Source organism: Poromitra crassiceps, assembly GCF_964638095.1.
Source record: "Poromitra crassiceps genome assembly, chromosome: 10".
Lineage (NCBI taxonomy): Eukaryota > Metazoa > Chordata > Actinopteri > Beryciformes > Melamphaidae > Poromitra > Poromitra crassiceps.
The window spans coordinates 48,297,643-48,316,252 of NC_139631.1; the positions used below are offsets into that span (position 1 = coordinate 48,297,643).

The 18,610-nt window shown below is 43.2% G+C and overlaps 1 protein-coding gene across 1 annotated transcript in view; it reads right to left on the reverse strand.

Moving 5' to 3' along the window:
* Positions 1 to 18,003, reverse strand: part of qsox2 (quiescin Q6 sulfhydryl oxidase 2) — a gene marked incomplete at its 5' end in the record, with an annotated part of 55,299 nt that extends 37,296 nt beyond the window's left edge. Inside the window, 3 exons of the mRNA XM_083645475.1 lie at positions 2,866 to 2,914; positions 10,088 to 10,188; positions 17,769 to 18,003. Coding sequence (XP_083501601.1) covers positions 2,866 to 2,914; positions 10,088 to 10,188; positions 17,769 to 18,003 — 385 coding nt within the window. The remainder of the gene's footprint in view (positions 1 to 2,865; positions 2,915 to 10,087; positions 10,189 to 17,768) is intronic.
* Positions 18,004 to 18,610: the final 607 nt, after the last annotated feature.

An 18,610-nucleotide genomic window follows, 5' to 3' on the forward strand; every position in this document is an offset into this window, starting at 1 on the left:
ATTAACGCCCGGGCTAATAATTGGTATTTTACGGTACTGTAGCTAATCTAGCTCTATTTTGGACCAACCAGGAGCTTGAGTTGAGCTATATGCAGCTGCTGGACAGAACCATGATCTGTTTGGAGACCAATAATGAGGAAAACAAATACGCACATTTACATAAAAACAGATGAGTCATCACGTAATGTGTTTTCTTTAATCTGGTGGAAGCATTTTTCAATCAAAGGTGAAACGACACAGATATGATGGTTTATAGTGAGACTTACCCTGCCCGCCCCATTCACTTCAATACAACTGGCCCCAATAGAGAGCTGCAGGAATGAGTCCGGAAAACATTGATGCTAACACTTTGATTTTTGAATGGGTTTTTGGCGCGATGCTTCAAATGAGGTCTGTGGTTAACGCAAGCTTATTCTAACGCGAACCAGTGTTCAGCAGGATAATCTTCACACATGAGCAGCACTTTCATGAGTTTTTAAGCTTTTACGTGCCGTTAAAAGGGCGGCTAGCTAGCAAACGGCTAAATGAGACTACACAGTTGAGTCGACTTGGATATTATACGTCCATAACGTCATCACTTCAAAGGACGAACACGGAAATTCTCTTTCCCTCACCTGGTTCACCCCGGGGTAATCAGTGCACAGCAGCGCACACATCACTACAGGTTGAATTTAGCTGTGGTGACGTGACGGGAAAGCCTATGCGACACTGTGTGTAGTCCTGGAATAGCTTAGCATCAGCTTTTTACTTCTAGGGCTCGTATTTACGCTTCAAAACTCATGAAAGTGGTCCTCATGTGTGAAGTAGGGCTGTTGAAACGAATTTTGATATTCGAATATTATTCGAATTTAATAATTATGAACGAAATTCGATTATTATTATTTTTTTTAAACGAATATTTTTTTATTTTTTTTTTATTTTTTTAGAACACTAGAACAGTGACAAGTTCTGACAACATACTTGAAGAAAAGAGTGTTAACTGAAGTTGACTGTTGAAGCTGCTATACTGATGTAAACCTACCTGTAGCTCTTAGAATGCATGTTCATTCATTGTTAACTGAAGTTGACTGTTGAAGCTGCTATACTGAATGTAAACATGTAGCTCTTAAGTGCAATACGTGACTGATTTTTTTTTGTTCATGGCTCATTGTTGTTTTGGCAAAGTTTACTTATTTGTTTATTGATAAGGAGCTCAAACAAAGGCTGTGTCTTTTTTTATTATCAATTATTTTATTTTAGCATTTCAGACAGCACCAATACATCACTGATCAATATTAACTAAGCTCTGGTTATCTGACCTATTTTCTAATGCAATGAATGTATGTACATTGTACAAGGAACATGTTTTCTTAAAAAAAAAATTGCTGGACTATTTGTGATAAGCCTAATATTCTTTTGAATATTCATCCACCATTCACTTTTCCATCTACATTTGGTAAAATGCTTAGAAAAAGTTTTACTTGGTCAAACCCAAAGATTCAGCTATATTTAGAATCAGAACATAACATAAGAGAAGACAACAATTCACTCAGACCAAATTTTTTTTTTTTTTTTTAATTCAATTAAAAATTAATTAAAATATTCGAATATAATTCGAATATTAAAATGTATAAAGCACTGAAATTCGAATTTGATTATAGAGGGAGATTGACAGCCCTAGTGTGAAGATTATCCCGCTGAACACTGGTTCGCGTTTGAATAAGCTTGCGTTGCCCAGAGACCTTATTTGAAGCATCGCGGCAAAAACCCATTCAAAAATCCCATAGGCAGAAACAGTGAAGAACCATGAAGACCGGGACTTCCGCGTTAAACTACAAAAATACGTCATCCCTGCGGTACTCTATTAGCAAAATTCAAACGCTGTGACGTGAGTGATCTCTTTTAACGGTTGCACTGCAAAAGGAGGAAGTAAGGTAGGCTACCTTTTGAATGTTTATACTGTCAAGTTGAAACTTTTGTAACCTTGAGCCTTTAGGTCTTTATCCTTGCCGCCGTCGCCAAGTGCTGCTCTTGTTGGGCAATTGTTTCAGTTGCCACATGACCTCGCAGTAAAATCACCAGTGCACGTGAGAACTGTTTTCAATTGGGTCGAAAATAAAGAGTGTGGTCTACCTGATTGATTGATTGATTGATTGGTTGGTTGATTGATTGAAGCGGGAGACTGGCTGTGGTGGAATAGTCTTTTTTTGCTTAGGAAGGTTCCTAATAGGGGTGTGCCACCTTAGGCACCTCACGATTCGATTCGATTCGATTACGATTAAGGGTGCTACGATTCGATTATTAAACGATTACGATTAATCACGATTTTCGATGCATCTTTTTCACCAAACAGGATTTTTTTTAAGCAAGGTATATTTGTCAGTATCCATTAATTAAAGTAAACAAACAAATGTACCTCCATTATCTTCAGTTGCGACTTAAGTCCACGCATCACATGTTACAGCCACCCTGCATGCTTTCTTCAGTGATTCCAGTTTCCAGTACTTCGGTTTTGGTCTCGTTTTACAGTTAAGGAACTGCTTTCTGGGCGAAATACCGTATTTTTTGCAAATAAAGCAAAAAAAAAAATGCATTTTTTTTTTTTTTTTTGCAATTTTTTGCAAATCGATAATCGAACATTGTGAATCGATTTTAATCGTCACGTGACTAATCGCGATGCATCGATTATACGATTAATCGGCACACCCCTAGTTCCTAACTGAGTGAAATGACCTGGAAGTACTTCGACTGGCAGCCACGATAAGAACTGGTGGAATTCTCTAAACACTAAGAAAAAATGCTTCAGCACTTCCTTCCTTTTTGACTATTGACTGCAGTCTGTGAGTGAGGCGTCGTGTTCACAGCACATCTGTGAGTCAGTCTCACCTCTGTAGGTTGATCCAAGGTCTCCCGGTCGGCTGTGAGCCCGGAAGTACTGAGGAGACAGGAAGTCATATACACATCAACAGGAAGTACTGAGGAGACAGGAAGTCATATACACATCAACAGGAAGTACTGAGGAGACAGGAAGTCATATACACATCAACAGGAAGTACTGGGGAAACAGGAAGTCATATACACATCAACAGGAAGTACTGAGGAGACAGGAAGTCATATACACATCAACAGGAAGTACTGAGGAAACAGGAAGTCATATACACATCAACAGGAAGTACTGAGGAAACAGGAAGTCATATACACATCAACAGGAAGTACTGGGGAAACAGGAAGTCTTATGCTGCCTTCCAGACACATGGGACGTGGGTGTTTCCCAGTGGAAAAGTCCCACCCCCCACCTTCAAAGCATTCCAGAGCACAAAGGCAAAATGCAACCAAGAAACATGGCGGACTGTGACAAACTTTTTTTTGTTTGGCAAATAGCAAGACAGCTTAACAACGAGCAGAGCACCCTCCTTACATATTTAAATGAAAATGAGGAGCAGCAATGACACATCATGTAACAGACTCTATTATACATTTTATTTAGGCACTTAATACTTTGGACTACATACTCCATGTTGCGGCCATTGTTGTGTGACGTCAGACAACTGGTTCCCAGCCTAGTGGGGGTAGATTTTTTTCTCCCAGTTTTCAAGTGGGAGCTCCCACTTTGAGTAACGTTCCAGCGCACTTTTCCTAATAGGAGGCCAGAAAATCCGAAGGTCCCAGTTGTCTGGAAGGCAGCAATATACACATCAACAGGAAGTACTGGGGAAACAGGAAGTCATATACACATCAACAGGAAGTACTGAGGAGACAGGAAGTCATATACACATCAACAGGAAGTACTGAGGAGACAGGAAGTCAGAGACACATCAACAGGAAGTACTGGGGAAACAGGAAGTCATATACACATCAACAGGAAGTACTGAGGAGACAGGAAGTCATATACACATCAACAGGAAGTACTGAGGAGACAGGAAGTCATATACACATCAACAGGAAGTACTGGGGAAACAGGGAGTCATATACACATCAACAGGAAGTACTGGGGAAACAGGAAGTCATATACACATCAACAGGAAGTACTGGGGAAACAGGAAGTCATATACACATCAACAGGAAGTACTGAGGAGACAGGAAGTCATATACACATCAACAGGAAGTACTGAGGAGACAGGAAGTCATATACACATCAACAGGAAGTACTGGGGAAACAGGAAGTCATATACACATCAACAGGAAGTACTGGGGAAACAGGAAGGCATATACACATCAACAGGAAGTACTGGGGAAACAGGAAGTCATATACACATCAACAGGAAGTACTGAGGAGACAGGAAGTCATATACACATCAACAGGAAGTACTGAGGAGACAGGAAGTGATAGAGATCAACACACAGCTCAAGGTACTTTATAATAGCCTGGTAAACCATCCAGATCACGGGAACTCACATTCGTTTGATTTGACAGATCTGTCCGGCCTCCAGCCCGGGGGGTGGGGGTTCAGAAATTACAAAGTGCACGAGCCAATCAGGCACCTTCCTCATAGTTGACGTCGTGACCGGGCAATCAGGGACAAAAAGTTTTGCCAGCTCTGCGGCTACCGAAGCAACGAGCGGTAAGGTTAACGTTTTCGCCGTTCTTCCGAATGGATTTGGATTTGACTGTATCCCACACTGATTGGCTGAAGGACTGGATTTGGCCATGCTGATTGGCTGAAGGAGTTGTCTGGCAAGGCAAGTACTCCCGCCCACTGAAATCACTGTGGACGGATTGGAGTCCAGACTGATAAGTAGAGTGAAACAGGATGTTACATCACGTTCAGGATGGTTTTAACCAGGCTAGTTTATAGCAGTGATTCCCAAGCAGGGGAACTTTGAGCTGACAATAATTCAATGAAGCCAGGTGGAGGCTAAGTTAAAGTCAAAGTGAACCAGAGGCGAATGCAATAGCACGAGTGTCGGAGACTGAAAACAAATTGAGAGGAGGACCATATACGTGTCGATGATTTTATTTGACAATTCTGTCGACTGGCTTTGGCATTGGTCAATCATGGCGTGTTCCACCCCCAAATCGAGTGGGATTCAGCGTGTTGTCGTGCTACGCGAGTGGGATCCGCGGAGTACCAGGCAGCCACTTGCTTCTTGCGGAGCGAGCGGACAATCCGATGCATGGGTGCTGCCCGCCCGCCTGGAATCTCCGAGGGGAGACCCCTGACTACCACGCTCTCAAGCGCGCGCCTTTATTGCTATTTCTGTAAATACGATATTCCTGGAATGCGCGTTTTAACGAGCCAGTTACATTTCTTTGCATTCTTAGAGATTATAGTTTTTGTTTTTTGTTCATATGTTTCATGCAATTGGCCAAGTTAGTAGTTAGTTTATGGGATAGGAATTCTGCCAGATGACAGGCACTAGGCGCCATTTTCCAATTCATTTGGAAGAGAAAATTATCCTGAAATGAAGATTTGATTGACAGCTGCATGTCGTGATATGATTGGTTGAAATGGGGTAGAAATTTGATAGTACTAGGTGACGTCAGCAAACTGTAGATTAGTGTTAAAGGAATTAGATTTTTGTGATTTTTTTGCATACATCATTAAATAGGTGCACTGCATACCCAGGTATTTGAACTAAAAGAAAAGAAAAGTAATTTTTGGGTTCAGCTCGACTTTAAGTTAAGTTAAGTGACCAGGTGGAGGTGCTATTAGAGCAGGGGTGGGCAATTATTTTTCATGGGGGGCCACATGAGAAACCCAGATTGTTGCCGGGGGCTGAACAAATATTGTCATGCCGTAACCTATGGATGGGTAACTTTGATGAGCACGAAAAATTTGGTGCATTTGAAGCCAGGTTTAGAGGAATAACTCATTTTAAATTAACAGTTGTGATGTCATTATTCAGTCTTAATCACCAATATTTGATCCTTTTCTCACTCACTCCTATGTCACCACCTGCTCTCAGGGCTTGAAATTAACTTTTTTGACCACCTGCCAATATGGCTGCTAGATTTTAAAGTTCCCAGCCAATTAGAATTTCCACTAGCTGAAATGTTTTTCTTGAAATAAATCAGAATATGAGTGGGTTAATTTAAGCATAAGTATCAGTAAGTGTCCCGGGATGATCAAAGCCTGTGTTGAGGGTCACACGAACAAAAATGCAGTCTTGAAGCTAAATAAATCCAAAACCACTGAGTTATTTGAGTTATTTAAATTTCTACTTCAATGTAGCCTTTTAGTCATAAAGATTATTGAAAGATATTCCATATTCCAGACTGAAATGCTTTAACAGAAGTGGAATATTGGCGAGAATATTATATGACATGAACATTTGGACACTTATTCAGTGGGTATCTTGCATGTTGCGTTCAGGTGCACTGTTTGTGTAAAAAAAAAACCCGATTTTGATTTATTTTATTTTTTAGCTGGAATGAAAAACGACATGTGGATTGTGCACCAATATGTCTACGCAAATGTACTCGGAAGGCTGCTTACTTAAAAAAAAAAAAAAAAACTTTATTAAAGAATATTTAACCAAATTAAATTGTCAACACAGCGGCATGATGCCACAATTCCAAATGGCAGAAATCCACTGAGTGTTAGAAAAATAGTGTTTCACATGAAAACACCTGTCAGAGATTTGTTGAGAGATGGAAGTGGCACCAAATGTGACGGAGGTGGTCGCCTCCTAATTCTCTATGTAGGAAAAACCCTGGAAGCCAGCCCCTCTACAGAGCACCAAACACCCAGGCAGGAAGCCAGCCCCTCTACAGAGCACCAAACACCCAGGCAGGAAGCCAGCCCCTCTACAGAGCACCAAACACCCAGGCAGGAAGCCAGCCCCTCTACAGAGCACCAAACACCCAGGCAGGAAGCCAGCCCCTCTACAGAGCACCAAACACCCAGGCAGGAAGTCTTGGTAAAACTAACACATTTTTCAATCAAATTCAATTAAAGTCAACAACAACAAAAACAACCTCAATTGTTTCATTAAAGCTCAGGTGACTGATGAAAAGGAACCTGCTACTGGGCGAGTCTTGAGTATTATTTTATCCACTAACGTGTAAATGTCTTTGTATCAATTGGGAGTCATTCAACTGACTTTCATTTATTATTTATTATTCAGTTGTGTTACATACTAAAAGTTTAATAGAACAAATTTAGGAGAACCATTGAGTGAGGGTGAAGTAGCAAAACAGCGAAGGCAGCCGTTCCCACCTGTGTTCCCACTGGTGGGCTGCAAAGGTATTGTGGGCCACAAATAATTTTTCCAAAACATTAAGATCTTCGTGAAAAATATGTAATTATTATGATGTATGTATGAGAATGTATTTCTCCATTGTTGAATGGTACCGTTACTTATTTTGTAATCATCAATTATTTCTTAATTAGCCTATTGCAGACAGCCCCTCAAATTAGTTTCTGGTTTCTGTGTGGTGCTGATGGACAGCTCATTTTATTGTTAAAATAAAAAGTGCTCTGAAAACAACATTATTTGGCCTCTGTACTGTTTACAGTCGGATGTGGGCCGTGAACATTTTTGACATTTTCAAGTGGGCCCTGAGTCAGAAAAGGTTGGGAACTGCTGTTACAGCACTAGGGCATAGTCTGAAGGTACTGGTAGAACTGCTGTTACAGTACTAGGGCATAGTCTGAAGGTACTGGTAGAACTGCTGTTACAGTACTAGGGCATAGTCTGAAGGTACTGGTAGAACTGCTGTTACAGTACTAGGGCATAGTCTGAAGGTACTGGTAGAACTGCTGTTACAGTACTAGGGCATAGTCTGAAGGTACTGGTAGAACTGCTGTTACAGCACTAGGGCATAGTCTGAAGGTACTGGTAGAACTGCTGTTACAGCACTAGGGCATAGTCTGAAGGTACTGGTAGAACTGCTGTTACAGTACTAGGGCATAGTCTGAAGGTACTGGTAGAACTGCTGTTACAGTACTAGGGCATAGTCTGAAGGTACTGGTAGAACTGCTGTTACAGTACTAGGGCATAGTCTGAAGGTACTGCTAGAACTGCTGTTACAGTACTAGGGCATAGTCTGAAGGTACTGGTAGAACTGCTGTTACAGCACTAGGGCATAGTCTGAAGGTACTGGTAGAACTGCTGTTACAGCACTAGGGCATAGTCTGAAGGTACTGGTAGAACTGCTGTTACAGCACTAGGGCATAGTCTGAAGGTACTGGTAGAACTGCTGTTACAGTACTAGGGCATAGTCTGAAGGTACTGGTAGAACTGCTGTTACAGTACTAGGGCATAGTCTGAAGGTACTGCTAGAACTGCTGTTACAGTACTAGGGCATAGTCTGAAGGTACTGGTAGAACTGCTGTTACAGTACTAGGGCATAGTCTGAAGGTACTGGTAGAACTGCTGTTACAGTACTAGGGCATAGTCTGAAGGTACTGGTAGAACTGCTGTTTCAGCACTAGGGCATAGTCTGAAGGTACTGGTAGAACTGCTGTTACAGTACTAGGGCATAGTCTGAAGGTACTGGTAGAACTGCTGTTACAGTACTAGGGCATAGTCTGAAGGTACTGGTAGAACTGCTGTTACAGTACTAGGGCATAGTCTGAAGGTACTGGTAGAACTGCTGTTACAGTACTAGTGCATAGTCTGAAGGTACTGGTAGAACTGCTGTTACAGTACTAGGGCATAGTCTGAAGGTACTGGTAGAACTGCTGTTACAGTACTAGGGCATAGTCTGAAGGTACTGGTAGCGTATAATACTACTATGAGGGATGAAACGATTACCAGTCTAATGATGAATACAATTCCTGTTAGTAGTACCATCTAACTTAATTATCATTAAAACCGTGTTAGCGTGATTATAGCACTTAAAAAAAACGCGGTAAATAGTGTCCATCCTCAACCAAAGTTAGCAACAGTCTCCCAGACGCAGGCACGCAGCCTGGGTGAAATCATTTCAATGAATGTGTCATTACTTTTTGGACATTTTCAGCACATTTAACAATATCTACTGGGATAATACTGATAACCATGATCATTTTGCTCTATAATCGCGATATGAAATTGTCATACCACTTCATCTCAAACTACTACATAGTCTGAAGGTAGTTTATGGTAGTAGGGCATACTCTGAAGGTAGTTTATGGTAGTAGGGCATACTCTGAAGGTAGTTTATAGCAGACAATTGGACTCGAGTCATAGGGACTCGGACTCGAGTCGACTCGAGTCGCAAATTTGACGACTTCCGACTCGACTCGGACTTGGAAGGTAAATACTTGAAACTCGACTCGGACTTGGAAGAAAATGACTCGAAACTCGACTCGGACTTGTGACAAGATCAGCCGAGTGCACCAGCTGGGCGTACGCCTAGGTTTACACGCTACGTCCGATGTAGAACTCAAAGTTACGACTAACTTAATTTTATGACTAGTGCACCCTGTATGCGCTGTGTCTGTGTATGGAGCAGGCGTAAAAGTTACACCCAAATGCGTAGCTACTCACTGACAGCTGTCTCATCTTGATCTGCGCGTGATGCGGCCGGAATCTTCTCCAAAAATATCGATCGATATGTGCTGTAAATATAGACGTTTTGGGCGCAGGACCTCCGCTCGTCGGCGGGTTTTAAGCTGATGCGTCGGAAGATCTTTCAATTTCTTCCTGACTTCGTCAATTGCCCGCAGTGCGCAGTCTGCCATCGCATTCAGTACTGATTGCACTTGTGATCAAACTGCTTGTGTTGGCGCTGTTAAATTGAGCTGTGAGAACGTTTCTATGCTTTGAATACAACTCTATAAGTTTGAGCTGAGTTGGAGCTGTCTGTCAGCTGTCTCGAGCTCTGAGAGAAGTGTGTTGCTTGGCAACAAGCACGTATTAACGTGAACGCGCACGTCTGCAGCCTAAATAATCTCTGCCTTGTCATTTTTTCTAACCTGTGACTCGACTTGACATAACCTGTGACTCGACTCGAGACTTGACTTGAAATAACATTGTGACTTGACTTGACTTGACTTGCCGACAAAAGGAAAGACTTGGGACTTGCTTGAGACTCGGGACCAATTGACTTGAGACTCGCTTGGGACTCGGACCAGAGGGACTTGGACAATTGTCTGGTTTATAGTACTAGGACATACTCTGAAGGTAGTTTATAGTACTAGGACATACTCTGAAGGTAGTTTATAGTACTAGGACATACTCTGAAGGTGGGGTAGAAGTGGATGCCGTATTCTTTACAGATGTCAAAGTTTTCCTCCTGAGCGCAGTCCAACACTGCTACACCGATAGCCTGGTCCCAGTCTGAGAGAGAGAGAGAGACAGACAGAGAGAGACAGACAGAGAGAGACAGACAGAGAGAGACAGACAGGACAGGAAATAGAAAGGAGTGTCACTTTAAAGTCACACCAATCAAATGGGATAATGATAGCATGATGACAGTAAATTAGCAAAGGCTAGCCTCATTAGCATTGGATTAGACTCAGCTCTCAGTCTTAATCCGTTTCACTACTGTAAGACTATTACTATTTAAATCTTTTCATAACGTTAGGTGGTGCTGTTGGAAGCCTTGCATCGGAGAGCCAATCATGAGTGTTGTGGGCGGGCCTGCTTTCTGGGAGCAGTGACACTCATGCAGAACCGGTGCTGTCGCGTTTGTGGAGAAACATATTAATCACTTAGAAACAAACATAAGCTGTTAATAGGACGTGTTTCATCCGGCCCCGGCGGCTAGAGGTCTTTCCCCCAGCGATAAGCCCGACTCCCGAGGCTAACGTTACAGAGCCTGCTGATGACTTCACAGCGCTTCACAGTAGCAAGCGGGCCACTTCCGGGTAGGACAAGTTATTGTAAAATAAACAACAGGTATAAACTCTCTTTGCAGCACATCAGTGTCTTGCTCTATATTGGAACTATGAAACATTGCATTGCCGCTACCAAATAAAATTCTAATAATACATAGGCGTATCTGCTGCCGGCCGTTCTCGCCGGGCTCAATGAACCAGATTTGGAACAGTAAATTCCCAGACGTTTGGTGGTTAGGTGGCGCCGCTCACCAAACGTCTGGAAACCGAGACTAGCATTGGATTAGTAGTCAGAGATTTTAGCAGCTGAACTGAGATCAGATCTTGATCCAAAAATATCAAACTGACAACTGACGGCCGTAACATGGATGAAATAATGTATCTATTGAATAAGATTGATGTCTGTAATATATTTGATGGGACACAGTGTGTGTGTGTGTGTGTGTGTGTGTGTGTGTGTGTGTGTGTGTGTGTGTGTGTGTGTGTGTGTGTGTGTGTGTGTGTGTGTGTGTGTGTGTCTGGACACAATGTTGAAAATTCAAAATGCTGGAGATCTTGTTGCTGCTTAGCTATGATGACAGGATGTAGGATAACTCTCTAAATTGTGGGGTCAGCGAGCATGGGCAGACTTTGACTTTTATACTGGAGGGGGCCACCAGACAGGGCTGCAAGGGGGGAGACATTTGTGCATTCTGGGTTAATTGGAATGAGTCGACACTCTGCTGCATGTTAGGAAAGTCCCGGAATTAAAATGCTTTTTATTGTCATATATATATATATATATATATATATATATATACCGTAAATTCCGGACTATAAGCCGCGGCTTTTTTCCCGTTTTTTGGCCCCTGCGGCTTATATAACGGTGCGTCTTATCTATGGATTTTTTCAGGAAAAAAAAAAAAAAAAAAAAAAATCTCTCTTTTTTAGCACTCTTTCTAACTATAAATCCACTTCTGTTTTAATTTCCTCTCTTGCCCTCTTTTCACCACACCGCGGACACTGTGTGCACTGTAAAAATAAACAACGGTGGTGTTGTGTTATGTTGTTTTGTTGAAATGTTACGGTAATACGGTAAATGGGAGCTTCCTCAAACAGCCATCCCGACAATCCCCTCTGTGCGTGACCACTTACATATGGTAATTACGGTAAGCAAACGGCCACAAGCCCATCAACTCCCTCCCCCGACTACCAGGAGAAAATCACAAACTTCGGCGAATTCACACAAAGGAAGATCAAGGAATATTCCATCGAACCGGAGCAGATCATAAATATGGATGAAGTGCCTTTGACGTTCGACCTGCCACTCACTCGGACTGTTAACAAGAAGCGCCCTGGAGGATTCTTTCACCAAAAAAAAGCTTTGCTCGTTCTCGACAGCATGAGAACGAGCAGTAGATGATCATGAGGTGGTTTTTCAGACGTGTCGATATAGCAGTTTATCGCAAAAGTGTAATGGAAACACATTTTTCGCATTTGCACGTCATGTGACCCATATTATCCCTTGGAAAAGGAGCGGAAAATAAGTTTGGTAAGTAAGGTTCGATAGCCGTGTCAAAACCTCCGCAGCAAGTGGAAAACTTTGAAGCAACGCTACCTAGCAGAAAGACGAGTGTTGTGCAAAAGCGTAGCCGGGCAAATTAGATAATGTTTAATGGCAGAAATCGGTCCATGGTGACAGCAGGCTGCCTGTGTGCGCGCATTTGGCACAGCGGCGAGATGAGAGGATGAAAAGCACACACTGGTGCGGTGGTGCTGTCTGAAGTGAATACAGTGACTGTGAGTAGGCTAATACATTGCACACGTTTCAGGTGCAATTATAGAACCAAATCAGCCTTTTCCCCCCTCCATCTCTAAATCGGACCAGTTGTAGGCTATTAGGCTACCTTTTTTCCTCTGCCTGTCGCGCTGACTGCATTCACGCAGCCAGCAACATTTTGCGACTCATTTTCTTTTGAATTGATAATCAGGCTCGTTTATATGCATTGTAACTTCATGTTGGGATTTCCATTGACCATTGGTTGGATTTGAGCATGCAGGGGACGGGATATGGGGCAGATCCCCATGCGTAATCACTGTGGCAGCTGCTGCAACGGGGAATCACTCAAACGCAACTTCAATGGAAACGCCTACAAGTCGCAATTGTACATTGTCGAAGTTGTAGAAATATCGCAATTCTTTTGCGAAAAACTGTAATGGAAACACAGCTATAGATGAAGAGGAGTTCGTTGGTTTTGAGTGACAATGAAGGAGAGAGGAGAGTGGTTGACGAAGCCACCCTGAACCTGTTCGTTTCCGACACTGAAGATGAGGACTTTGGTGGTTTCAGTACGCAGGAAGAAGAGGAAGACGAGCATTAGTGACTTGACTTCTCTGGTTACAGGTTTGCTGCACATATAGCCTATTGTTGTGTGATTTTGTCTGGGGATTAGTGACCTGACTTTTGTTTTGTTTTGTTGAAATGTTAATAAATGGGAGCTTCCCCAAACAGCCATCGCTTTCCCGACATTCCTCTCTGTGCACGAACCCTTTCATATGGTAATTAAACATCAAAACACCCGCGGCTTATAGACCGGTGCGGCTTATAGAAGAAAAAAATAGTCAATTTTGGTCCCGCGGCTTATACACCGGTGCGTCTTATAGTCCGGAATTTACGGTATATATATATATATATATATATATTTTTTTTTTTTTTTTTTTTTTTTTTTAATAATGCGTCACTTATTACATTTTCAGCCAGAAACAAGTGCAACCCCTGCATTATGTAATAATCAACACAATATATAATAAATGTATTACATAATGCGTCCTTCAAAGTGGATAAAGATGTTTAAAATGTTTAAAAGAAGATTTGAAAAAAGAAGGAAATCCAATACTTTTAAGGCCTTAATTAGAGAATAACAAATTCAAAGCCTTTTTAATACTTTTAAGACCCTGCATGTATCTGTTATGTAATGTCTGACCAAAAACATGCATGAAAAGAAAGAAAGTGACCCCCCCCCCCCACACACACACACAAACACTACAACCTGTGGGAACCTGTCTGTCTCTTTGTCCCTGTCTGTCTCTCCCTGTCTCCAGGGAATAACCCGACTGACGACCAGCTGCCTTCCTGCCTGCCCCACACACACACACACACACACACACACACACACACACACACACACACACACACACACACACACACACACACACACCCAGTGTGTGGACCTGCTGCCAGTGTCAAGAGGGCCTCTGGGAAACAAAGATGTGACCCCCCCCCCCCCGTCCCTGGGGACACAGACACAGCTGGCAAACTACACACGCACACAGACACACAGACAGACAGACAGCGGGGTACTTCAGTGAGTCTGTTGTTTCTCTACTTTCACTTGACTGGTTTCTACTCTTCAGGCTGATCTGGAGATTACATTTGAGCTGCAATGATTAATTATTACTAACCCTAACCCTAATTTTTGATTAATTGCCAAATATTTTTGATAATTGATTAATCGGTTTGAGTACCGTAATCTAAGAAAACAAAGTCAAAGTTAATTCCAGCTGGTTAACGTGACTATATTCTGGTTTCTTTACTCCTCTATAACAGTAAACTGAATATCTCTGGGTTGTGGACAAAACAAGAGACATTTGAGGGCTTTGGGAAACACTGAATGACATTTTTCACCATTTCGTGACATTTTACAGACCAAACGACTAAAATAATCAACAGATGAATGGATAATGAATGTGTCTTCACTTTGATCTGAACTCAAATGTGTTACATTGTGTTACATGTTACATTTAACTTCCAGAAAACTATTGTAGTCGTGTTTCTGGTTCGGACCTTCTGGAATCGTTACATTCTATTTCTTTGATTCTTTTTTATCAAGTTTCCCCTCTGTTTTCTCCTCTATAGGCCCGTGTCACAGCAAGCGGTTTGAGGTGGTAATGCAGGAAGTAAAGCAGGTGTAACCAATAACATTATGAGGGCCCTAGGCACTGCATCACCTAATAGAACGGAATTATCATGAATGGTATTGGTTACAGCTTTACTTCCTGCTTTACCACCTCAAAACAGTTGCTGTGAAAAAGGTCTAATATTGGCTGTTCCCCCTCTTGTCCCGGCCTTTGCTCCAGCCCCTCTGCTGATCTGGGGAGAGTTGTAGACTAGCACATGCTCCCTCCGACACATGTGCAGCGCAGTCACCAGGCGCTTCTTTTCACCTGACATCGAGGAGTTTCACCAGCAGGACGTAGTGCGTGGGAGGATCATGTAATTTCCCCCAGTTCCCCTCCCCCCCAAACAGGTGCCCTGACCGACCAGAGGAGGCGCTAGTACAGCGACCAGGACTCGATAGCCCCACAGGCTTCCCACCTGCAGACACGACCAATTGTGTCTGTAGGAACGTCTGACCAAGCCGGAAGTACCGCTGCCGGGAATCGAACCCGGGTCTCTACCACTGCACTACCTCCAGTGGTTCCCAACCTTTTTTGTCTTATGTACCCCTTGAGCTGTTTTGCCAGGCCAATAATAGTACCCCTCACTCATGCCTGTTGATGATGCTCCTAAAATTGTAATCCCAAATCTTTCCAAGTACCCCCTGCAAGCTGCTCAACTACCCCTAGGGGTACACATACCCCTGGTTGGGAATCACTGACCTAGACAACCTTTCTTTCCTTCTTTCTTACTTATGTCTGCCTGCCTGCCTGCCTGCCTGCCTGTCTGTCCGTCTGATTGTCTGTCTGTCCGTCTGATTGTCTGTCTGTCTGTCTGTATGTCTAACATCCAACAAAGAAACCCCCTCAGATATTCAGTTGACCAGCTGCTCCCTCACACACGCACGCACGCACGCACGCACACACACACACACACACACACATGCACACACACACACACACACACACACACACGCACTAACTCAGCATCCAATACACCAAGCAGCATTTCATCTCCATAAAAGAGAAATGGGCTGAGCGGTCTGAAAAGTTATTTTGTCCAAATAAAACAGTTTGTTGGATCATCTGTACGCCGAATTCACCACCAGGTGCCACAAATGAATTAATAAAAGATCTGAAGTCATGTTCCAGCAGATATGGGAAGCATCAAACTGATCAGAGTTTTCCTGAAGTTTGGTGATTTTTCTACTGACGTTTGTAAAGATAAAACATCACAGCTGTCAGGTCTCCATAGTGTAGAAATTATTTGTTCTCTTCAGACTTAATTGATTAGTCATCTAAATTCTTCTCAAGCTTAATTTTCATATCATGGACCCCTTAATTGTGTCCACATCAGAGCTACATAGTACATGCTGCCCCCATGTGGTGAGAGTTTGTCTGCAATCCAAATCTGTCAATATTGTTATAGGACGAATCAGTGTGACATCACAACAACAACAAAAGTACTTCCGGGTGCCACTGCAGCAGTTAAGTAGTATCCTCCTATCCTATCCTATTCACCAGTTTCATGATGAGACAGTGGGCGCTTCCATGACAGCCTCCCTCCCTGTTTCCAGCTGCCGGTTGCCTGTTTCCACCCAGGAACGTTCATAGCGAAAGAGACTGAAAATAGTCATAATAATTGTTGTGACTTTGTACCTACCTATGTCTTGTAATGGAGCCCCCAGCACAATAATTTCACACGTGCATAATTGTACAACGGAGTGACAATATCTTGAATCTTGAAAGAGAGCGACCGCTAAAGCTCCGTTCAATGACCAAAGAGTTCCGGTTTGCCTTCACGTTTAGCCTTCAAAACAAAAGCGTTTTTGTAAAATATCGCCGCTATGCAACCACACGACAACGCTACTATTTTTAGCCATTTCGGATAAAATAAGTTCCCACTCTTTGACAGCGGCGCGCACGTCCTTGCTAGTGAACAAAATGTAAACAGGAAGTCGACAACCGGCAACCGCTGAGAATCATGGGAAACATAAGTCCAGGAAAAAGGTGAATATAATAAGAATGAGAAGTGTGTGTGCGTATGAGCAGAATTGTGTCCGGCCACAGCTATGCCGTTTTACATGCAATCAGGCTGAAACTTTCAGGGAGTGTAAAGAGCACCCGTGTGGGTGACCTGACAGAGCCAGATTTTTTAATTAGGTGATTGCTCTAATTACCTAATGATGTGATGCCATATAAGACACTGATGATGTGATCAGTGATGTCATAAGACTGATGGATGTAAACTTAAGGGGCACACACACACACACCCGCGCGCGCGCGCCAATAGAGCAGGCAGCAGCCGAGCTGTGTGACGCCTATATCTCAAAAAGTAGACATCACATCGCTTATATTTTGACTTTGTGAATGAGAGCAGAAGTAGCACAAGGGTCTGATACATTCATATATGTATGTACGGTAGTGTTAAAGTTGTGAGAACTGTCAGGAATTTAGTAAAAAGTACATCTTGCTAGAGTGAGTTTCTGCGCCATAGGTTCCCATTATAGAGTTTGGAAAAAGTATAAAACATAAACTGCGATTTCTCAAACAGTAGAAAAGATCAGTTAAATCTGCATTAAGGTGAGAGTGCTAAAGGTGGTGACTCGTTTAAAGTTTGAATGGAGTGTCTAGAGAAGCTCTGATCAAACTCTTACTGTGCTCACTTCTTGTAAATGAAATAATGCTGCCTGAAGTTTAACAATAGATCAATTTTGCTGGGGAGCCCCGGGACGCCCCTCAAGCACCCTTGGTGGTCCACTAGTCTCGCTGGCCAGCCTCCCCTCCCTAGGGAGAGGAGGCTGAGACTAGTGGTCCCCTGACCGCACTTTGAGAACCACTGATCCAAGTCAAATGGCTCTGATGTAGACACATGATACAGTGTGAGTGTGAGTGAGCCACTATTAGCCAGCTAGCTAACCTAACAGCTGTTACACTATTTCTCACAAAGTTGTTGGATGTGTAGAAGTCATTACATAGGTGCAGTACGGAGTTACTCAACACTCCTGTGATTGGTTGGAAACGCTTAATAAATACTATTAATTAATAACACACACACACACGCGGTACATCTGACACACACACACGCACGCACGCGCGCACGCACACACGCGCACACACACACACACACACACACACACACACACACACCCACACGCGCGGTACCTTTTACGTCCTGGGCCAGCGCCTTCCAGGTGCTGGAGTACTGGATGCAGTGTCCGCACCACGACGAGTAGAACTGGACGAGCCAGGCCGAGGAGGAGTTAGTGAGGGCCGTCCTCACACTCGGGCTGCTCAGGACCACCAGCGGGTCCTGCTCCGTGTACAGCCGGGCCAAGGCGCCCACAGGCCGGGAGAGGAGGCAGAGGAGCAGCGCTGTGTAGATGAGGCAGTGAGCCATCTGTCTGGTCCTGCTACAGCCACAGGGACATGAGCAGCTGGCGCTCAGTCCGGACTGACTACGTGTGTTTACAGCAGAGAGAGGAGGACCGAAATCTAGCCCGTTAGAATCAGTTATGCGCATGCGCGAAACGCGAGCTATGGCAACCTACTTGGACAAACTTGACTGCGTGTGGTTTTTGTTTCTTCTTCTTCTTCTTCTCTTTAGTGTTTTATGGCGGTTGGCAAACCAACTTAAAGGTGCATTACCGCCACCTACTGAATTTTGTAGTTTCCACAATGCATTTATTTACAGTGAAATAATAGTCCACCCAAAGTGCTTCAATTCATAATTATTGTCCATATATGCGTCCCTCAGTATTCTATCTATCTCTGTTCCAGATAGCTACATCCACCACACCCAGGAACCTCTTAGCAGCAGCATCAAGCACCATCTCAATCCTCTCCGTCTTCCCACTCAAACTAGCAGCAGCACAGTTTATAACCATGGCAATGAGAGCCAGGAATCGCTTCTTGTCCATGCAAATCATCACGTTCCTCTGATTAGTTCCGTCCTCTCCAGTTCTTTGTGTAGCCACTTCCACCCTTTCTTCATTCCTATCCCATCT